The sequence below is a fragment of the Sminthopsis crassicaudata genome, chromosome 5 (genome assembly GCF_048593235.1).
Source record: "Sminthopsis crassicaudata isolate SCR6 chromosome 5, ASM4859323v1, whole genome shotgun sequence".
NCBI lineage: Eukaryota > Metazoa > Chordata > Mammalia > Dasyuromorphia > Dasyuridae > Sminthopsis > Sminthopsis crassicaudata.
This window is the reverse complement of record NC_133621.1, coordinates 234,999,079-235,023,666: the sequence shown is the minus strand read 5'-3', so window position 1 is coordinate 235,023,666 and position 24,588 is coordinate 234,999,079. Positions and strand designations below refer to the sequence as shown.

Here is a 24,588-nt window from a genome sequence, read left to right as displayed (position 1 = left end):
ACTTCCAGGACTCTAACATTAACTCCACAAATAGTTTAGGGAGTGAAAGTCTCTGTGGTTCCTGCTGAAGTTCCAGCCTCAATTAGATAGTTTAAGGGATTCCCACTTGATGTTTCTACAAAGTTAGTCCAGAAATGTTTATACTTCAGACAGATTAATTCCAGTCTGAGGGTCTTTCTTCAGATCTTCTTAGATTGCACCAGGAGGATCCCTGTTCTCCCCAAATCTTCCTGATTTTTCACCAGTCTGTGTTCACCCTGAGGCACATTTTTTTTCTATTTGTCGGGGAAATCGGGAGAGTTTGATATTTACCTACATAACTCAAGTATCTTCCTAGAATCCTCCAAGCAAAGCTTTTTAAACTGAATATGGGGTCATAAAAAATTTGGCAGCAATAAAAGATATCTGAATGCAATGACTAAAAATTAATTCAAAATTAAATGTTCAATGAATTGGAGGTGTTTCTGGCAGTGCTTGCCTGTGTTGCATCACCTGACTTTACTGAAACTTTGATTTTGAAGACACAGCATGTGTGCTTTGTACTGTGCATGCACATGAATGCTGCCAGAAGCATCTGGCTCAGATTTGGAACAGAATCATATAAAAATTTCTCAGGCAAAAAACAGTCACAAGTGGAAAAAGTTTAATCCCTGATCTAAAGTAACTATTCATTGATCTATCATCTACCCATTTGCTATAAGAACCATTTGACTTTTTTGGTGGGGGGTGAGGGGCAAAAGTGATTTCAGATTCTGGCACATGCTTAATAAATTCTTGATTGATGTACTGATGAGTAATAGTTGTGGACAGAAGTTTTATTTAAATAAAAGCCTTCTATTAACAATTAAAGCTGTCTCAAAGTAACTACGCTGCTAAAGTCTTCAAGTACTATTGTTTAGAGAGATTTGATTGAGTAATCCTGAAGATCCTTCCTAATTCTGAGATTCTATTAGTCTGTGTTTTTTCTTAGTTTTATTTTTTATCTTCTTCTGTGAGTTTACATTATAGGCAATAGGAATTTTATTGATGTGTTGTTGCTGTTATTGAGGTCCCTATTTAGATATTGGTGGATTTTGGAAGATTGTATCCCATTTTAGAGAGAGAATGTTTATTAAATATTAGTACAGTATATCTCTGGAGCTCTTTTTGGCTTTATTAAACTGTATTTGCTTCTGGCTAGAATTTTTCTTTTTCCTTTTTAGTTTAAGGAATCTTCTCTTCTGGACCTTTGTGTATATTTTTCTTCTAGGCCTTTACTCTCTTTATCTCTTTATGGACATAAACTTGTTTCCCTAATTACCCAATTATCTTTCTCTCTAACTAGAAAGAACAGTGAAAAAGTTGTATTTTTTAAAGAAGATCCTAAATATTATGGAATTCACTCAATTTCTAGGCAAAAACTGGTTTGCTTAGGGAACACTCACCTTTTCAAGTCTCTTATGAATATAATGTTTTGAGGTATAAATATTGCATCACTAAAATTCAGCTGATATCATATAGAAATATATCCATGGACCAGATACACATGAATTAATGTTTTAAGACACGTATCAAGGAATGAAGAAAAATGGAGGTGGTTCATTTGTGATATATTTTAGTGTCTAATTTTTTATATTAAATAATTTAAGACAAATCATTTAAAATTCATAAGATAATTTGTATTTTAGTGTGATCATTGAAATTATACAAATACAATGTGAAATGTATTAGAAATTATCACCTTAAAATGATTTTTCATGTAGAAAAATTAGCATAATACAAGATGAAGAATAGATATTTACATTTTTTCTTATTTTATTGAAAAGGGGCATTAATGAATTTTCCCCAAAATTCATGGGCTTTACATATATATTTATAAATCACAATCACTTTTTTTGTCTTTAAATTTTAATGTGTTTAGTTTTTGTCCCTAAATCCAGATATAAAGGTGATATTTATCACTCAAAAAAAAAATAAGATTTGATCAATTTCAGTTGTTTTGGGGGGAAGCTTAAATAAGGCAATGTTGAGATTGAATTTTGTTTTTGAAAATTCAGAGTACTTGATTCATTTCTGCTATTTTTATTTTAGTACTTTAAAAATCTGTGATTTCCTCAGTATGAACATTTCCTTGCCATCAATGTGGATTACAAACTCTTGACAATTTAGTATGTGGTCTTTGAGAGGTACTGTAGGGGCAGAGCCAAGATGGTGGAGAAGACAAACTTTTTCTGAGCTCTCATACTACCCTACACTAATTAAGGAATTCAGCATCTGAAAAAAATGCTGGATTAGCAGAATCCACGGATATTGGGAGTACAGAAGATTACCAGCAGAAGATAATTTTGAATATAGTTAGAAAAGGTCTGTTTTGATTGGGCATGGGGGCCTGGGAAGAGGCTAGGGGCAGGCAGGGAGGCAGAACACTGAGGCCAGCCAACACTGAGCAGACGAGGGCAGAGAATTGCAGGGAGGATTCTACCATACTGTTGGCTACTCTGTCCTGGTTGCAAGCCAGTAGATAAGCAGAGAAGTTATAAAACATCCAACACAAATACAAAAGGTAAAGAGTGTACCCCAAAGCTCCAGTCTTATGGGAACTGGCAACAATCACCCAGAACCAGGAGTGAGATCAAAGCCTAGCTGTTACCACTTCTGGGTGTCTGTAGAGGAAACTTGGAACTCCTTGCCCTAAAAAAATAAAAAGGCAAAGACAGCTCTAACTATAGACAACTTTTATAGTAAAAGAGAAGAACAGATTTCAAACCCTGAGGAGACTAAAAGAAGATTGTCTCCAGATGAAGTCACAAAGGTTATAACCTAGTCCCTACACAAAGCTCTCCTAGAATAAATTAAAAAGGATCTTAAAAGAGAGCTAGAAGAAAAATGGGGGAAGGAAAGGAAAACTCTGCAAGAGGGTTTGGAAAAGGCAAATAACTCATTAAAAGAAAGATTTGATAAAATGGAAAAAGAAAACAGTTCTCTGAAATATGAAATAGAAAAGGTAAAGAACTCCCAAGAAAACAGAATTTGTGAATTGGAAAAAGAAAATAACTCTTTAAAATTTTTTTATGAAATGGAAAAAAATTCCATAGAACAAAACAACTCATTTAAAAACTCAAATGGACAAATACAAAAAGAAGTTGAAAAAGTAAATGAAAAAAATAATTCATTAGAAACAAGAAGTGAACAAATGGAAATGAATGACTAGATGAGACATCAAGAATTAGTCAAGCAAAACCAAAGGGAAAAACAAAGAAAAAAGAACAAAATAGAAAAAAACAATATTAAATACCTACTTGGGAAAAGAACAGACCTGGAAAACAGATCTAGGAGAGATAATCTAAGGATTATTGGGTGTCCTGAAAACCATGATGAAAAAAAAGAGCCTAGACACTATTTTTCAGGAAATCATCAAAGAGAACTGCCCAGATGTCAAAGAATCAGAAGGTAAAATAGCCATTGAAGGAATTAACTGAACACCTACTGAAAGAGACTCCAAAAGTAAAACTCCAAAGAATATTGTGGCTAAATTTCAGAACTATCAGACAAAAGAAAAAACTATTACAAGTAGCCAGAAAAAAAAATTCAAATACCAAGGAGGATTACTCAGGATCTAGCACCTTCCACATTAGAGGACTGAAAGGCCTGTAATCTGATATTCTGAAAGGCAAAGGAACTTGGAATGCAGCCAAGAATAAACTACCCAGCTAAACTGAGCATGTTCTTCCAGAGAAGAAGATGGGTATTCAATGTAACAGATGAATTCCATTTATTTCTGATGAAAAAACCAGAGCTAAACAAAACATTTCACCTCCAAATATAGAACTCAAGAGAAGCATAAAAAGGTAAAAAGAAATCTTGAGAATTGTATTTATGTTGAGTCTATATAGATTTTATAAGAGTCTATAATTTGATTTTACTGTTATAATATAAAAAATGAATTACAAGTGAAAAGGAGATTGTAGCTGGAAAAAGGGAAAAGTGGAGATAAAAAGAGGGAAATAACATCTCATGAAGAGGCAAAGAAAATCTATTGTATCTGAGGGAAAGAAGGGAGGGGGATAAGCATTGTGTTGGACACACAAGATGGTGGAGAGGACACACACTTCATTCTGAGCTCCCTTCTACCTTCACCTACTGATTACCAAATTCAGCCTCTGAAATTCTGCTTGATTTGGTAGAATCCATGAATATTGGGAGTACAACAAATAACCAGTAGAAGATAATCTGGAAGATCACCAGAAAAGGTCTGTGTTGATTGAGCCAGAGAAGGCCAACACAGGCAGGAAGGCAGAACACAGAGACTAGGGCATGCTGAGGACAGGGGCAAAGTTCTGTCTCCACAGGTAGAAAATTTGCACAGAAAACTATCACAGATTGGCTGCTCTACTTTGGTTGCAAAGCAGTAGATCAGCAGAGAAGTTACACAAACGCCAAAGGTAAAGTGTGCCTCAAAATGCCAGTTTCACAGAACCTGGCCATACCCACCAAGCACCGGGAGTGACTCAGCAATACCACAACACAGCTGCACAGCTGCATTGCACAGCATGGGGCTCTGCCCAGGGCAGTGACACTTCTACACAGTGAAGTTCTGCCTAGGGCAGTCACACTTCAGCACAGCAGTGTTCTTCCCAGGGCAATGGCATCTCTGCTGCATGGAGCTCTTCCAAGGCCAGTGGCACTGGCAGTGGCCATTCCACTGTGCTGAGCTCTTACCAGGGAAGTCACACTTCAGGCACAGAAGGGCTCTTTCCAGGGCAGTGGCACTTCTGCAGTACACCTGTTCTTCAAAACCTGTTCACAGGACAGCTACTGTCCATCTGTCCCTGTTCTGTAGAGGAAGCTGAGTACCTCCTTGCCCTGAAGTCAGACCCCAAGAAGTTTTTTTTAAAAAATGAGTAAAAAAGCAAAGTGAACTCTAACTATAGAGAGCAGATTTACATCCTGGAGGAGACTAATAGCAGACAGTCTCCAGACAAAACCCCAAAGGAGGATGTAACCTGATCCCCATAACACAAGACTCTACTATATGAAATTGGAAATATACGAAATTATAAAAGATATTAAAAGAGAGCTAGAAGAAAGGAAAGGGGAAAGGAAAGAGAAGCTCTGCAAGAAAGTATAAGAAAGTCATATAACTCATTAAAAGAAAGATTTGATAAAGTGGAAAAAGAAAACAACTTGCTGAAATATGCATTAAAAAAAGTAAAGAGACTTCTGGCCAAGATGGCGGAGAGGAGGCACACAGCTGCTTGAGCTCCACATTTTCTCTCACAATTTATTCATGACAAGCCTCGGAATTAATGCTTGACCAGAAAACAACCCACAAATAATTACCAACAGAAGACATCCTTGAAATTTGCAAGAAAAGGTCTGTGTTTGCTCGGGAGAGGGGATGAACAGCCTGGCCATAGGCTGAGGGCAAGCAGTGAGAGCGAGGCAGGCAGCTCACACTGCTCAGACCAGAGGGGGAGGGGTTCAATCTATGCTATTTCTGTGGAACAACCTTTACCCCAGTATGGATATTCCCAGTGGCAGCAAGCCAGGATCAGCAAAGAAGGTGTAAACACAGGAGGTAAAGAATAAAACACTGGGAAGCTAGTGTCTCTCAGACCTGGCTACCCCCACCCCACCTGGAGTGATTCAGCACATTCTTAGAGCCTCAGAGCCTCAGAGTGCAGAAACACCAAAGCCATCGCTGTACTATTAGTGCCTCGCTGCTATCTCCCCCAGTCTATAGAGGAAGCCCGGTTGCACCATCCAGCCCATCCCCCCCAGAAACAAACCAATTGTTTCTCTTGTCAATTTGTTTTCTTCAATTCTGCTCTGACAAAATGAACAAAAAATTTAAAAGGGCTCTAACCATTGACAGCTTCTATATGGAGAGAGAGCACACTTCAAACCCTGAGGAGACTAAAAGCAGACTGTATCCAGAAGAATCCCCTAAGGGGGATATGATCTGCTTCACAATACACAAGACTCTCATAGAGGAAATCAAAAAGGCTCTCGCAAGGGAGCTAGAAGAGAAATGGGAAAAGAAAAGGGAAGCTTGACTAGAGAGTCTGGAGAAGTCATCACACGCATCTAAAGACAGAGTGGATAAAGAAATCAAATCATTGAGAAATAAAATTAGTGAGTTGGAAAAAGAAAACAGCTCTCTAAAAAATAAAATTGGTGAAATGGAAAAAAATTCCAAAGAAGAAAAAAACTCACTTACAAAAGCAATTGGACAATTACAAAAAGATATGAAAAAAAAAAGTGAGTGAAGAAAATACATCATTGAAAATAAGAATTGAACAAGGAGAATTGAATGACCCAAGGAGAAACCAAGAAGTAGTCAAGCAAAACCAGAAAAACAAAACAATGGAAAAGAATATCAAGTACCTTATTGGGAAGACAACAGACCTGGAAAACAGATCCAGGAGAGACAATTTGAGAAAAATCAGACTTCCTGAAAAATATGAGGAAAAAAAGAGCCTGGACACGATTTTCTAGGAAATTGTCAAAGAGAACTGCCCAGATGTTTTAGAAACAGAGAGTAAAATAGACATTGAAAAAATTAATCGATCACCTACTGAAAGGGACCCTGAAATCAAAATGCCAAGAAATATAGTGGCCAAGTTCAAGAACCATCAGACGAAGGAAAAAATATTGGAAGCTGCTAGAAAAAAGCAATTCAGATAGGGAGGAGCCACACTAAGGATGTGTCCACATTAAAGGAGTGAAGGGCCTGGAATATGAAATTCTGAAAGGCTAAGGAACTTGGTATGCAGCCAAGAATAACTTACCCAGCAAAAATGAGCATCTTTTTCCAGGGAAGAAGATGGACATTCAACAAAATAAAAGAATTCCTCTATTCTTGATGAAAAAAACAGGATTTAAACAAAAAGTTTGATCTCCAAATACAGAACTCAAGAGATTTCTAAAAAGGTAAAAAGAAATCTTGAGAACTATATTTCTGCCATAAAGATATGTAAAGAACACATGTATAATTTGTCCTAGAAGCTAGAGGTAGAAAGGAAATTATATCATAAAAAGGGTAAAGTTGTGGTATTATATCTCATAAAGAGGCAAAGGTAACCTATTATATCTGAGAGAAAAAAAGGAGGGGGATGAACATAGTGTGTATCAATAGACATATTTGATTTATGGTGAAACTGCTTCCACTTCATTGAAAAGTGGGAGGGAAGGAGTAAGCTAAGGGGAAGGGAATGCAGAAATTGTGAGGAAAAGGGGTAAAATAGGAGGAGGAACTTTAAGGTGGAGGAGGGATACTAAAAAGGGAGGGCTGTGAAAAGCAAGTGGTGCTCACAAGTTTAATAATGGGGAGGGAGGTAAGAGGGAAGGAAAGGAGAAAAGCATAACCAGGGGTTAACAGGATGGCAAGCAATATAGAATTAGTTATTTTAACCATAAATATGAATGGTGTAAACTCCCCCATAAAGAGGAAGCAGTTAGCAGACTGAATTAAAAGCCAGAATTCTACAATAAGTTGTTTACAGGAAACACACCTGAAATAGGGTGATACATTCAGAATAAAGGTAAAAGAGTGGAGCAGAATCTACTATGCTTCAGGTGAAGCCAAAAAAGCAGGGGTGGCCATCCTCATCTCAGATCAAGCAAAAACAAAAATTGATCTAATTAAAAGAGATAAGGAAGGGCATTATATCTTGCTAAAGGGTAGCATAGATAATGAAGCAGTATCAATATTAAATATTTACGCACCAAGTGGTACAGCATTTAAATTCTTAAAAGAGAAATTAAGAGAGCTACAAGTAGAAATAGACAGCAAAACTCTAATAGTGGGAGATCTCAAACTTGTACTCTCAGAATTAAATAAATCAAACCACAAAATAAATAAGAAAGAAGTCAAAGAGGTAAATAGAATATTAGAAAAGTTTGATATGATAGATCGTTGGCTAAAGCTAAATGGAGACAGAAAGGAATATACTTTCTTCTGCAGTTCATGGAACCTATACAAAAACTGATCACATACTAGGACATAAAAACCTCAAAATCAAATGCAGTAAGGCAGAAATAGTAAATGTATCCTTTTCAGACCACAATGCAATGAAAATTACATTAAATAAAAAGCCAAAAGAAAATAGACCAAAAAAATAATTGGAAACTAAATAATCTCATACTAAAGAATGATTGGGTGAAATAACAAATCATAGACGTAATTAATAACTTCACCCAAGAAAATGACAATGAGACATCATACCAAAATGTGTGGGATACAGGCAAAGCAGTAATAAAGAGAAATTTTATATCTCTAGAGGCCTAGTTGCATAAAATAGAAAAGGAGAAGGTCAACGAATTGGGCTTATAACTAAAAATGCTAGAAAAGGAATAAATTAAAACCCCCCAGACAAACACAAAACTTGAAATTCTAAAAATAAAAGGAGAGATTAATAAAATTGAAAGTAAAAACCTACTGAATTAATTAATAAAACTAAGAGTTGGTTCTATGAAAAAACCAACAAAATAGAAGAACCCTTAGTAAATCTGATTTAAAAAAGAAAAGAGGAAAAGCAAATTGTTAGTCTTAAAAATGAAAAGGGAGAACTCGCTACTAATGAAGAGGAAATTAGAACCATAGTTAAGAGTTACTTTGCCCAACTTTATGCCAATAAATTCGATAACTTAAATGAAATGGAAGAACACCTTTGAAAATATAGCTTGCCCAGATTAACAGAGGAAGAAGTAAATAGTCTAAATAGTCCCATTTCAGAAAAAGAAATAGAACAAGCTATTAACCAACTCCATAAGAAAAAATCCCCAAGACCAGTTGGATTTACATGTGAATTCTACCAAACATTTAAAGAACATTTTACTCCAATGCTATATGAACTATTTGAAAAAATAGGGATTGAAGGAATCCTACCAAATTCCTTTTATGACACAGACATGGTACTGATACCTAAACCAAGTAGGCTGGAAACAGAGAAAGAAAATTATAGACCCAATCTCCCTAATGAATATTGATGCTAAAATCTTAAATAAAATATTAGCAAAAAGACTACAGAATATCATACCCAAGATAATACACTATGACCAAGTGGGATTTATACAAGGAATGCAGGGCTAGTTCAATATTAGCAAAACTATAAGCAAAATCGACTATATCAAAACCAAATTAACAAAAACCATATGACCATCTCAATACATGCAGAAAAAGCATTTGATAAAATCCAACATTCATTCCTACTAAAAAACACTTGAGAGTATAGGAATAAATGGACTATTCCTTAAAATAATCAGGAGCATATATTTAAAACGGTCAATAAACATCATGTGTAATGGCGATAAACTGGATCCTTTCCCAGTAAGATTAGGAGTGAAACAAGGTTGCCTACTATCACCATTACTATTCACTATTGTACTAGAAATGCTAGCCTCAGCAATAAGAGCAGAGAAAGAGATTCAAGGAATTAGAGTAGGTAATGAGGAAATCAAACTATCACTCTTTGCAGATGATATGATGGTATACTTAGAGAACCCCAAAGACTGTGCTAAAAAGGTATTAGAACCAATTCATAACTTTAGCAAAGTTGCAGAATACAAAATAAATTCACATAAATCCTCAACATTTTTATACATTACCAACACAATCCAGCAGCAAGAGATACAAAGAGAAATTCCATTCAAAATAAATTGATAATACAAAATATTTGGGAATATATCTACCAAAGGAAAATCAGGAAATATATGAGCAAAATTACAAAACATTTGCCACAAAAATAAAGTCAGATTTAAATAATTGGAAAGACATTAAATGCTCTTGGATTGGCCGAGTGAATACAATCAAGATGACAATACTCCCTAAACTACTCTATTTTTTTAGTGTTATATCAATCAGACTTCCAAGAAACTATTTTAATGACCTAGAAAAAATAACAAAATTCATATGGAAGAACAAAAGGCCGAGAATTTCAAGAGAATTAATGAAAAAAAAATCAAATGAAGGTAGTCTAGCTGTACCTGATATAGAACTATATTATAAAGTAGCAGTCACCAAAACCATTTGGTATTGGCTAAGAAATAGATTAGTTGATCAGTGGAATAGGTTAGGTTCACAGGACAAGATAGTGAATAAAAATAGCAATCTAGTGTTTGACTTTTGGGATAAGAACTCATTATTTGACAAAAACTGCTTGGAAAACTGGAAATTAGTATTGCAGAAACTAGGCATGAATCCACACTTAACACCACATACTAAGATAAGATCAAAATCGGTCCATGATTTAGGCATAAAGAAAGAGATCATAACTAAATTAGAGGAACATAGGATAGTTTACCTCTCAGACTTGTGGAGGAGGAACGAATTTGTCACCAAAGGAGAACTAGAGATCATTATTGATCACAAAATAGAAAATTTTGATTACATCAAATTAAAAAGCTGTTGTACAAACAAAACTTATACAAACAAGATTAGAACGGAAGTAACAAATTGGGAAAGCATTTTTACAGTTAAAGGTTCTGATAAAGGCCTCATCTCCAAAATATACAGAGAATTGACTTTAATTTATAAGAAATCAAGCCATTCTCCAATTGATAAATGGTCAAAGGATATGAACAGACAATTTTCAGATGATGAAATTAAAACTATTTCCACTCATATGAGAGAGTGTTCCAAATCACTATTGATCAGAGAAATGCAAATTAAGACAACTGTGAGGTATCATTACACACCTGTCAGATTGGCTAAGATGACAGTAACAAATAACGATAAATGTTGGAGGGGCTGTGGGAAAACTGGGACACTGATGCATTGTTGGTGGAGTTGTGAAAGAATCCAACCATTCTGGAGAGCAATCTGGAATTATGCCCAAAAAGTTATCAAAATGTGCATACCCTTTGACCCAGCCATACTACTACTGGGCTTATACCCCAAGGAACTACTAAAGAAGGGAAAGGGTCCTGTATGTGCCAAAATGTTTGTGGCAGCCCTTTTCATAGTGGCTAGAAGCTGGAAGATGAATGGATGTCCATCAATTGGAGAATGGTTGGGTAAACTATGGTACATGAATGTTATGGAATATTATTGTTCTATAAGAAATGACCAACAGGAGAAATACAGAGAGGCTTGGAGAGACTTACATCAACTGATGCTGAGTGAAACGAGCAGAACCAGAAGATCATTATACACTTCAACAATGATACTGTATGAGGATGTATGCTGATGGAAGTGGATTTCTTCAACATAGAGAAGAGCTAATCCAATTCCAATTGATTAATGATGGACAGAACCAGCTACATCCAGAAAAGGAACACTGGGAAATGAATGTAAACTGTTATTTTTACCTTCTGAATCCAATTCTTCCTGTGCAACAAAAAATTCGGTTCTACACACATATATTGTATCTAGAATATACTGTAATATATTTAACATATATAAGACTGCTTGCCATCTGGGGGAGGGGGTTGGGGGAGGAAGGGAAAAATATGAATAGAAGTAAGTGCAAGGGATAATGTTGTAAAAAATTACCCATGCATATGTACTGTCAAAAAATGTTATAATTATAAAATAAAATTAAAAAAAATAAAAAAAATATAAAGAGCATTTTTAAAAGTATGTAAGACATAAATGAATGAATGAAAATACATTTAAGTGCTTACTGTGTGCCAGTCATTGCCAAGAACACATCAAATGTCGCACCACAATCTTAAAGATACAGAACATGTGAAAATATGTTAAAACAATGTGAAATAGAAAATTATTTTTAAAATTTCCATCTGTTTTGACTCTTTTCTAACATAGAGTATACTAGGTGCTCATTATTTCCTATACATGTGCACATGTGGAGATGTCACTTTTAAATTTAACATATTTTCATAGTTATTATTGTTTTCAATACTGTAAAATTGTTCTAGCAAATATATATATTTGTGCATATGTGTATGGCATAAACAGCACTGAAACTGCTTAAATTAGACCAAAGTGATGACAGCAGATTTACCTTAAACATTAAGAATGACGTTTCAGTCCTCACATTGCAGTGCACTGATGCAAAATTGAGAATTTTAATTATTTTTGTTATAATCTAAGTTTCATTTCATTTCAGCTGAATTTTACTATATGTTTACTAAGAACCAACTTTTACACATTAATTTAGCATCTTTTTATACACTGATTTCTTTTATTGGAGTCTGGCAAATTTTGATACATGAACATCATAAGCTACTGTCCTTATCATTTCTAAGTGATACACATTATTTTTGTCTTGTGAATATAATATACATAATTATTTATCACTCATGTCATTCATTATCTTATCTTATCTACTGTATTTGCAGGAAAAACAGAGATTTCTGACTGATGTGCTCCATGAAGTGATGCTACTAGATGGCCTGGCCAGTTCACACCCAGTATCCCAAGAAGTGATTGAAGTCACTGACATTGACAGGGTTTTTGACTGGATCGCATATAAAAAGGTAAGATCAGATAAAGCCCGTGGCATTTTCATTATATGTCCATCATGGCATCATTCTTTATTTTGTCATGGCAACAGGCTGTGCCCTTAGAAAAGGGATGTTCCTTAGGGTAACAATCAACTCTGATTAGTTAATAATTAATGAAAGAATGAATATTACAATGAAGAATTATTATATCTGTTGAGTAGTGGTAGATATAAGGATGATGGTGATGATAATGAAGAAGGAGGAAGAAGAGGAAGAAAAGGAGGAGAAAGAATAGGAAAAGAAGAATGAAGAGAAGGATGGGGATCAGGACATAATAATAATAATAATAATAATAATAATAATGAAAAAGAAGAACAATTATCATGATTATCAAAATTTATCCATTACTTTGTCAAAAACTCCTTCCCTATTCATAATTGTGAAAAGTATCACCTTCAATGGTCTTCTATTTTTTAAAAAAATGATATTGCCTTTCACCTCTATATTGTATCGATTTGAAGGTTGTTAGGATATATATATATGAACATTTGGCCTAAACCCAATTTCTGTCATTCTGCTTTTCAGGTATTCCATCAGTTCTCATTGAAAATTAATTGTTGGTATCCTTAGATTTGTTAGAAGCTATGTTACAGTGATAGTTTGCTTCTGAGTCTATTTTTTAAGCAATACCAAATAGTTTTCATGATTACTGTTTTGTAGTGTAGTTTGAAATATAGCACTGCTGGGTCTATAATACTTATTTTCCATCTATTTTTTCTGTCATTATTACCCTTGAGATTATTTGCTTTTTGTTTCTTTAGCTTAATTATTTTTTTTTCTTATTCTATAAAGTCACAGCTTAAAAGTTTTGATTGATAGAGTAGTGAATACAAAACCATTTTAAGTAAGGTCATTTATAAATTAAAATTGCTCCAATTATTTGAGTGTTACTTTAATTTGTGTTTTTTGTTTCTGTTGTTTCTGTTGTTTCAAAATTGTTACTGTGTGATTTCTTTGTATTTCTTGATAGACACCCCCACAATAATTTATATGAACTATTTTTTCTTCTTTTTAATTTTTTATTATAGCTCTTTATTTACAAGATATATGCATGGGTAATTTTTCAATACGGATCCTTGTAAAACCTTCTGCTCCAATTTTCCCTTCCTTCCCCCCACCCCATTCCCTAGATGGCAAGTAGTCCAATACATATTAAATATATGTATAAATATTTATACAATTATCTTGCTACACAAGAAAAATTGGATTTAGAAATAAGGTAAAAATAACCTGAGAAGGAAAACAAAAATGTAAGCAAATGATAACAGAAAGAGTGGAAATGTTATGTTGTGGTCCACACTCATTTCCCATAGTTCTTTCACTGGGGTTAGCTGGTTCTCTTCATTACTGAACAATTGCAACTGGTTTGAATCATCTCATTGTTGTATAGTAGTCCATCAGAATTGATCATCATATAGTATTGTAGTTGAAGTGTGTAATGATCTCCTAGTTCTGCTCATTTCACGCAGCATAAGTTCATGTAAGTCTCTCCAAGCCTCTCTGAAATCATGCTGGTGGCCATTTTTTACACAACAATAATATTCATAACATTCATATACCACAATTTATTCAGCCATTCTCCAATTGATGGGCATCCACCCAGTTTGCAGTTTCTAGCCACTACTAAAAGGGCCGCCACAAACATTTTGGCACATACAGGTCCCTTTCCCTTCTTTAAGATCTCTTTGGGATGTAAGCCCGGTAGTAATACTGCTGGATCAACGGGTATGCACACTTGGATAACTTTTTGAGCATAGTTCCAAATTGCTCTCCAGAATGGTTGGATGCATTCACAATCCCACCAACAATGTTTCAGTGTCCTAGTTTTCCCACATCCCCTCCAACATTCTGCATTATTTTTTCCTGTCATCCTAGCCAATCTGACAGGTGTGTAGTGGTATATCAGAGTTTTCTTAATTTGCATTTCTCTGATCAATAATGATTTGGAACATTTCATATGACTAGAAATAATTTCAATTTCTTCATCTGAAAATTATCTATATCCTTTGACCATTTATCAATTGGAGAATAGTGTGATTTCTTATAAATTAGAATCAATTCTCTATATTTTGGAAATGAGGCCTTTATCAGAACCTTTGACTGTAAAAATGTTTTTCCAGTTTATTGCTTCCCTTCTAATCTTGTCTGCTTTAGTTTTGTTTATACAAAAACTTCTTAACTTGATATAATCAAAAATTTCTATTATGTGATCAATAATTATCTCTAGTTATTCTTTGGTCAGAAATTCCTTCATCCTCCACAGATCTGAGATCTCAGTCTTTATGGCTAGATAATAAACCCATTTTGACATTATCTTGGTGTATGGTATTACTTGTGAATCAATGCCTAGTTTCTGTCATACTAATTTCCAATGTTCTCAGCAATTTTTGTCAAACAATGCATTCTTATCCCAAAAGCTGGGGTCTTTGAGTTTGTCAAACACTTGATTACTACAGTTATTGGCTATTTTATCTTATGAACCTAACCTATTCCACTGATCAACTAGTCTATTTCTTACTCAATACCATATGGTTTTAGTGACTGCTGCTTTATAATACAGTGTTAGATGTGGTACTGCTAGGCCACCTTCATTTGATTATTTTTTTCATTAATTCCCTTGAAAGTCCCTTTTGTTCTTCCAGATGAATTTTGTTGTTATTTTTTTCTAGGTTATTATAATCGTTTTTTTGGGAGCCTGATTGGTAGATCACTAAATAAATTGATTAGTTTAGGTAGTATTGCCATCTTGATTATATTCGCACAACCTATCCAAGGTAACTTAATATTTTTCCAATTGTTTAGATCTGATTTTATTGGTGTGGAAAGCATTTTGCAATTTTGCTCATATAGTTCTTGACTTTCCCTTATTACAGAGATTCCCAAATATTTTATACTATTGGCAATTACTTTAAATGGAATTTCTCTTTGTATCTCTAGCTGTTGGATGTTGTTAGTTTATAAGAATGCTGATGATTTATATGGATTTATTGTATATTCTGCAATTTTGCTAAAGTTGTGGATTATTTCTAATAGCTTTTTAGTAGAATCTCTGGGGTTCTCTAAATATCCCATCATATCATCTGTAAAGTGTAATAATTTGATTTCCTCATTACCAATTGTAATTCCTTTTCTCAACTCTTATTGTCAAATATTGAATGCAATATTGAATAGTAATGGTGATAGTGGGCAACCTTGTTTCACACCTTATATTACTGGAAATTGTTCCAGTTTATTATAGCCATTACATATGATGCTTATTGATGGTTTTAAATAGATGCTACTATTTTAAGGAAAAGTCCATTTATTCCTATACTCTGGTGTTTTTAATAGGAATGGGTGTTGGATTTTATCAAATGCTTTTTCTGTATCTATTCAGATTATTATATGGTTTTTGTTAATTTGGTTATTAATATAGTCAATTATTTTACTAGTTTTCCTAATATTAAGCGAGTCCTGCATTCCTGGTATAAATCCTACTTGGTCGTTGTGTGTTATCCTGAGGATGATTTTCTGTAATCTCTTTGCTAATATTTTATTATTGCTAATATTGCTTATGTATTAGCTTATATTGCTAATATAAGATTGTGGAATCAATATTCATTAAGGAGATTGGTCTTTAATTTTCTTTCTCTGATTTCTTTCTACTTGGTTTAGGAATCAGTACCCTGTTTGTGTCATAAAAAGAATTTGGTAGGACTTCTTCATTCCCTATCTTTTTAAATAGTTTATACAGTATTGGGGTTAATTTTTCTTTAATTGTTTGGTAGAATTCACATGTAAATCTTTCTGGTCTTGAGGATTTTTACTTAGGAAGTTCAATAACAGCTTGTTCTATTTCTTTTTCTAAAATGGGTTTGTTTAATTAATCTACTTCTTTCTCTTTTAATAGGGAAAGCCTATATTTTTGTAAGTATTCATCCATTTAGCTTACGTTATCAAATTTATTGGCATACAGTTGGGCAACATAACTCCTAATTATTACTCTTAATTTCCTCTTCATTAGTTAAGAGTTCTCCCTTTTCATTTTTAAGACTAACAATTTGATTTCCCTCTTTCTTTTTTGTAATCAAATTTACCAAAGCTTTATCTATTTTCTTGGTTTTCTCATAAAACCATTTCTTAGTTTTATTTATTAATTCAATAGTTTTTTTTTTTGCTTTCAATTTTATTAATGTCTCCTTTTATTTTTAGAATTTCAAGTTTAATATTTGATTAGGTGTTTTTAATTTGCTTTCTTTTTCTACCTTTTTAAGTTGCAAGCCCAATTCATTGATCTTTTCTTTTTCTATTTTATGCAAGTAAGGTTCTAGAGATATAAAATTTCCCATGGCTGCATCCAATAAATTTTGGTATGTTTTCTCATCATTGTCATTCTCTCTCTTTTTATTTTAAAACAATTTTTATTGTGTATACTTATAATTTTATCATTTTTTAAAGAGAACAGATTTTCTTTGAACTAATGAAATGATTATGCTTTTTATTTTGTTTTGTTTTTACATAAAGAATTAAATCTTAGTGGATTATGTGATACTGCAGGATGTAGAGCATTTAAAAACTTTTTAATATAGCCAAATTTTCGATGACCCCCACATTCAGTTATATAACCCCATGTGGGTTTAAGAAATTTTGGCATATACCACATCAATGTGGTTAAAACTAAAAGAAGAACAGTTTAATTGGGGAAAAATATTTGTGTCATGTTTTTCTGATAAAGGTCTAGTAATCATGATATATAAACAGCTGATTCAAATGTATAAGAACAAGAACAAGTTCCTAATAATAGATAAATGTTCAGATGATGTGAACAAGCAGTTCTCTTTTTTTATTAATTTTATAATTATAAATTTTTGACAGTATATATGCATGAGTAATTTTTTTTATAACATTATCCCTTCTATTCATTTTCTGTCATGTTTATGTAGATTTCTGTCAAATTATCTAGCAACCTGGGTAGATACCCAGTAGTGCTAATATTTTAAATTCAATTCCCAGTGTATCTTCTCTGGGTGTAGTTGTTTCTGTCCATCATTGATCAGCTGGAAGTGAATTGAATCTTCTTTATGATGAAGACATCCATTTCCATCAGAATACGTTGTTAAAGTGTATAGAGATCTTCTGGTTTTGCTCATTTCACTCAGCATCAGTTCATGCAAGTCTCTCCAAGCCTTTCTGAATTCATCCTGCTGGTCATTTCCTACCAAACAATATATTCCATAACCTTGCTATACCATAATTTACCCAACCATTCTCCAATTGATGGATATCCATTCATCTTCCAGTTTCTAGCCACTACGAAAAGAGCTGCTACAAACATTTTGGCACGTACAGGTCCCTTTCCCCTCTTTAGTCTTTTTTTGAGATACAAGCCCAGTAGTAGCACTGCTGGATCAAAGGGTATGCACAGTTTGATAACTTTTTGGGCATAGTTCCAAATTGCTCTCCAGAATGGTTGGATTCTTTCACAACTCCACCAACAATGTATTAGTGTCCCAGTTTTCCCACATCCCCTCCAACATTCATCATTATCCTTTCCTGTCATCTTAGCCAATCTGACAGGCGTGTAGTGCTATCTCAGAGTTGTCTTAATTTGCATTTCTCTGATCAGTAGTGATTTGGAACACTCTTTCATATGAGTGGATATAGTTTCAATTTCATCACCTGAAAATTGTCTGTTCATATCCTTTGACCATTTATCAACTGGAGAATGGTTTGATTTCTTATAAATTAGGATCAATTCTCTATATATTTGGGAAATGATACCTTTATCAGAACCTTTAATTGTAAAAATATTTTCCCAATTTGTTACTTCCCTTCTAAGCTTGTTTGCATTAGTATTGTTTGTACAGAAACTTTTTAGTTTGATGTAATCAAAATCTTCTATTTTGTGATCAATAATGATGTTTAGTTCTCCTCTAGTCATAAATCTATTCCTCCTCCACAGGTCTGAGAGGTAGACTATCCTCTGTTCTTTTAATCTATTTATGATCTCATTCTTTATGCCTAAATCATGGACCCATTTTGATCTTATCTTGGTATATGGTGTTAAGTGTGGATCCATATCTAATTTCTGCCATACTAATTTCCAGTTTTCCAAACAGTTTTTTTCAAATAATGAATTTTTATCCCTAATGTTGGTATCTTTGGGTTTATCAAACACTAGATTGCTATAGTTGTACCCTTTTTTTGTCCTTTGTCCCTAATCTGTTGCACTCATCGACTGGTCTATTTCTTAGCCAATACCAAATGGTTTTGGTGACTGCTGATATATAAGGTATACCTAGATCACCTTCATCTGCCTTTTTTTTAATTAATTCACTTGAAATTCTCGACCTTTTATTCTTCCATATGAACTTCTTTGTTATTTTTTCTACGGCACTAAAATAGTTTATTGGGAGTCTGATTGGTATAGAACTAAATAAATAGATCAATTTGGGGAGTAATGTCATCTTTATTATATTCGCTCGGCCTATCCACAAGCACTGGATGCCTTTCCAATTATTTAAATCTGACTTTATTTTTGTGGCAAGTGTCTTGTAATTTTCCTCATATAATTTCTGATTTTTCTTTGGTAGATGGATTTCCAAATATTTTGTGCTCTCAACATTTGTTTGGAATGGAATTTCTCTTTGTATCTCTTGCTGTTGCAATTTATTGGTGATGTATAAAAATGCTGAGGATTTATGTGGATTTATTTTGTACCCAGCAACTTTGCTAAAGTTGTGAATTATTTCTAATAACTTTTCATTAGAATCTCTGGGGTTTTCTAAGTATACTATCATATCATCTGCAAAGAGTGACAGTTTGATTTCCTCATTTCCTACTCTAATTCCTTGAATCTCTTTCTCTATTCTTATTGCTGAAGCTAACATTTCTAATACAATATTGAATAGTAATGTTGATAGTGGACAACCTTGTTTCACTCCTGGTCTTACTGGGAAAGGTTCCAGTTTATTTCCATTACATATTATGCTTACTGATGGTCTTAAATATATGCTTCTGACTATTCTAAGGAATAGTTCATTTATTCCTATACTCTCAAGCATTTTTAGTAGGAATGGATGATGGATTTTATCATATGCTTTTTCTGCATCTATTGAGATGATCATATAGTTTTTATCAATTTGATTATTAATATGGTCAATTATACTAATAGTTTTCCTAACATTAAACCAGCCCTGCATTCCTGGTATAAATCCTACTTGATCATAGTGTATTATGGTGGGGATGAATTTCTGAAGTCTTTTTGCTAATATCTTATTTAAGATTTTAGCATCAATATTCATTAAGGAAATTGGTCTATAATTTTCTTTCTCAGTTTTCGATCGACCTGGTTTAGGTATCAGTACCATGTCTGTGTCATAAAAGGAGTTTGGTAGGACTCCTTCATCCCCTATTTTTTCAAGTAGTTTATATAACATTGGGGCTAGTTGTTCTTTAAATGTTTGGTAGAATTCACATGTAAATCCATCTGGTCCTGGGGATTTTTCCCCAGGGAGTTGATTAATACCTTGTTCTATTTCTTTTTCTGAAGTGGGACTATTTAAGCAATTTATTTCCTCCTCTGTTAATCTAGGAAGCCTGTCTTTTTAGAGGTAGTCATCCATTTCACTTAAGTTATCAAATTTATTGGCATAAAGTTGGGCAAAGTAACTCCTTATTATTTCTCTAATTTCCTCTTCATTGGTAGAATGATCCCCCTTTTCATTTGAAGGCTAAAAATTTGATTTTCCTCTTTCCTTTTTCTGATCATACTTACCAAAGGTTTATCTAATTTATTGGCTTTTTCATAAAACCAACTCTTTCTTTTATTTATTACTTCAATAGTTTTTTTTTTTTTTTACTTTCAATATTATTGATTTCTCCTTCTAATTTTAGTATTTCAAGTTTAGTTTTTGGTTGGGGGATTTTAATTTTGTCTTTTTCTAGCTTTATAAGTTGCAGGCCCAATTCATTAATCTTTTCTTTCTCTATTTTGTTCAAATAAGCCTCTAAAGATATAAAATTCCCCTTATTACTGTTTTAGCTGCATCCCACAAATTTTGGTATGATGTCTCATAGTTGTCATTATCTTGGGTGAAATTATTAATTGTTTCTATATTTTCTGTTTCACCCAGTCATTCTTTAAGATGATATTATTCAGTTTCCAATTACTTTTTGGTCTATTTACCCCTAACTTCTTATTGAATATAGTATTTATTGCATTGTGATCTGAGAAGAAGGCATTTACTATTTCTGCCTTCCTGCATTTAATTTTGAGATCTTTATGTCCTATTATATGGTCAATTCTTATATAAGTTCCATCAACTGCTGAGAAGAAAGTATACTACTTTCTATCACCATTCAATTTTCTCCAAAGGTCTATCATAACTTGTTTTTCTAATGCTCTATTTACCTTTTTAATTTATTTCTTATTTCTTTTGTGGTTTGATTTGTCTAATTCTGAGAGTGCAAGGTTGAGATCCCCCGCTATTATAGTTTTGCTGTCTATTTCTTCTTGCAACTCTCTTTACTTTTTCTTTAGGAAGTTAGATGCTATACCACTTGGTGCATATATGTTTAGTATTGGTATAGCTTCATTGTCTATGCTACCTTTTAGCAGGACATAGTTTCCTTCCTTATCTCTTTTAATTAGAACAAATTCTGCTTTTGCTTGATCTGAGATAAAGATGGCAACCCCTGCTTTTTTGGCTTTACCTGAAGCATAATAGATTCTGCTCCAAACTTTTACCTTTACTCTGTATGTATCTCCCTGCTTTAAGTGTGTTTCCTATAAACAGCATATTGTAGGGTTCTGAGTTTTGATCCAGTCTGCTATCAGCCTCCGTTTAATGGGAGAGTTCATCCCATTCACATTTACAGTTAAATTGACTAATTCTGTATTTCCTGCCATCATATTATCCCCAGAATATGCTTTTTTTCCCTTGACTCCCCTGAACCTCTTCCCCAATATTTAATTTATAGACCCCACTTGTGATGCACAGCCCTCCCTTTTTATTATCCTTCCCCCCTCCTTTTAAGTCCCTTCCCCTTTCTTGTACCCTTCCCTTATTCTCCTTTTCCTTTTCCCTTTTCCTTTCCCCCCCCTTTTAATGAGGTGAGAGAGAATTCTCTAAAAAACAAATATGTCAATTATTTATTCTTTGACCCTACTCTGATGAGAATAAGATTCACACAATGTTTCTCCCCCTCTCTAAATTCCCTCAGATGTGGTAGATTTTCTATGACTCTTCCTGGGATGTAGTTTCCCTCTTTTTATCTCTCCTTCCCCTTTTTCTGATACTATCCCCTTCCCTTTCCCCTTCCCTTTACTACTTCACCTTTTTTTTTTATTATATCAGTAAAATCAAATTATCCATGTGGACTTTCTGTATACCCACAACAGAGATACAGTTCTCAAGAGTTCTTTTTACCTTTTTCTGCTTCTCTTCAGTCTTGTGCATGTAGATCAAATTTTTTGTTTAAGTTTTTTTTTTTTTTTTTTTTTTTTCTTAGAAACAAATGGAATTCCTCTTTTTCATTAAATGACCATCTTCTTCCATGGAAGAAAATGCTAAACTTAGCTGGGTAGTTTATTCTTGGTTGCAATCCTTGTTCTTTTGCCTTTCAAAATATCAGGTTCCAGGCCCTTATATCCTTTAATGTGGAGGCAGCCAGCTCTTTCGTGACCCTTATTGTGGCCCCTTGATATTTGAATTGTTTTTTCCTCACTGCTTGCAACATTTTTTCCTTAGTATGGTAGCTCTGAAGCTTAACCACAATGTTCCGTGGAGTTTTTTTTTTAGGGTCTTTTTCCGAAGGTGTTCAATGAATTCTTTTAATGCCTATTTTCCCTTCTGTTTCTATTATCTCTGGACAGTTCTCTTTGATGATTTCCTCTAAAATAGAATTTAGGCTCTTTTTTTGATCATAGTTTTTGGGAAGCCAAATGATCCTCAGATTATCTCTCCTAGATCTATTTTCCAGGTCTATAGATTTTCCCAGTATGTATTTGACGTTATTCTCCAGCTTTTTATTTATTTATTTATTTGTTTGTTTGTTTATTTATTTATTTATTTTTGTTTTGTTTGACTGATTCTTGGTATCTCAATGAATCATTCATTTCTATTTGTTCAGTCCTGATTTTTAATGAGTTATTTTCTTCATTCACATTTTTTAGTTCTTTTTTGTACATGCCCAATTGAGTTTTTAAATGAATTATTTTTCTCTGTTGAATTTTTTTCCATTTCACTATTTTTTTAGTGAGTTATTTTCTTTTTCCAATTCAGAAATCCTACTTTCTTGAGACTTTTTTATCTTTTCCAATTCAGAAATCCTACTTTCTTGTAATTTTTTAACCTTTTCTAGTTCACAAATTTTGTTTCCCTGCACCTTCTGTGAATTCTTTATTTTTTTCCAGTTCAAATTTCAGGACATTGTGATTCTCTATCATAGCTTCTTTTTTTTTTTTTTTTTTTTTTTTTTTTTTTTTGTATCCCAGCTTTTCATGCTCTCACCTACCCCAAGGAGTAGCCCCAGGCAGCAGAAGGTGTCTGCACAGTTTGTACAGCCGTGAGGAGATCTATTAGGCCACTTCTGGATTGGGGTGGATTTAGGATCTGACTTTATATTTTAAAGTAGCTTGATTTCTCTTCTGAACTGCTGTTTAATAAGCAGAGAAGAGCTTACAGCTTGTGTCAGATTCCTCTATCTCAGTAGCTTCTCTGATCCCAGAGTTCTCCCCAACCTGATCGGCACAGTGTGTTAGCACCCAGTCCAACCCTGTCTGTGCTGGCCTCTTTTGTTTTTTTTCCTCCCCTTGGAACCGACCTTTTCTATTGAAATTCCAGATTTTCTTCAGCTGGTAAGTTGTGCTTCTAATCCTTGTTTTTATCAGTCCAGTGTTATTTTTTAGGCTGATTTAATTAATTGGTAATGAGGGAAGAAGGGAGCTTACAAATTCGTGTGTATCTTCTTGGCCATCTTGGCTCCGCCCCCATTATTGTCATTCTCTTGGGTGAAATTACTAATTGTGCCTATGATTTGCTGTTTCACCCATTCATTCTTTAAGATGAGATTATTTAGTTTCCAATTACCTTTTGGTCTATTTTCCTGGGGTTTTTATTGAATGTAGTTTTTATTGCACTGTGGCCTGAAAAGAATGCATTTACTATTTCTGCCTTTCTGCATTTGAATTTGAGGTGTTTATGTCCTAACATATGGTCAGTTTTTATATAGCTTCCATGAATTGCTGAGAAGAAAGTGTCCTCCTTTCTGTCTCCATACAGTTTTATCCATACCTAACTTTTCTAGTATTCTATTTACTTCTTTAATTCTTTCTTATTTATTTTGCGGTTTGATTTATCTATTTCTGAGAGTAAGGTTAAGATTTCCCATTATTAGAGTTTTGCTCTCTATTTCTTCTTGCAGCTCTCTTAGCTTCTCTCTTAAGAATTTAGATGCTAAACCACTTGGGACATATATGTTTAGTATTGATAGTGATTCATTATCTATGCAATCCTTCAGCAAGATATAGTTTTCTTCCTTAATCCTTCTAATTAGATCAATTTTTGCTTTTGATTGATCTGAGGTCAGGCTGGCTACCCTTGCTTTTTTAACTTCACCTGAAGCATAATAGATTCTGCTGTAGACTTTTACCTTTATTCTGTATCATCCTGCTTTAAATGTGTTTCTTGTAAACAACATATTGTAAGATTCTGGCTTTTAATCCAGTCTGCTATCTGCCTCTGCTTTATGGGAGGGTTTACCCCATTTGCATTTATGGTTAAAACCACTAATTCTTGCCTCACACAGCTCTCCCTCTTTAGAATTCCTCCCTTCCCCTTATAGTCTCTTCTCCTTTCTTATATCTTTCCTCTACTATTTCTGTATTCCCTTCTATTTAGTCTACTCCTTTTCTTTTCACTTTTCCCCTCCTACTTTTCAATGAAGTGAGAGAAGTTTCTTTGTAAACCAAATATGTCTAAAATTTTGTCTTTGAGCTAAATCTGATGAGAGTATGGTTCACACAGTGTTCCTCCCCCTCCATTCCCTCCGATATTATATATTTCCTTTGCCTCTTCTCCTTTTTCCTTTTGCTGATACAATCCCCTTTCTACTTCTAAATCCTTTTTTTTTTAGTAGTATAACAGTAAAATCAAGTTA

The 24,588-nt window shown here is 33.8% G+C and overlaps 1 protein-coding gene across 3 annotated transcripts in view; it reads left to right on the top strand.

Moving 5' to 3' along the window:
* Nucleotides 1-24,588, top strand: part of TRHDE (thyrotropin releasing hormone degrading enzyme) — a 563,478-nt gene that overhangs the window by 293,933 nt on the left and 244,957 nt on the right. For all 3 annotated transcript variants that reach the window (XM_074270526.1, XM_074270525.1, XM_074270528.1), the window contains exon 6: nucleotides 12,283-12,420. In XM_074270526.1, coding sequence (XP_074126627.1) covers nucleotides 12,283-12,420 — 138 coding nt within the window. The remainder of the gene's footprint in view (nucleotides 1-12,282; nucleotides 12,421-24,588) is intronic.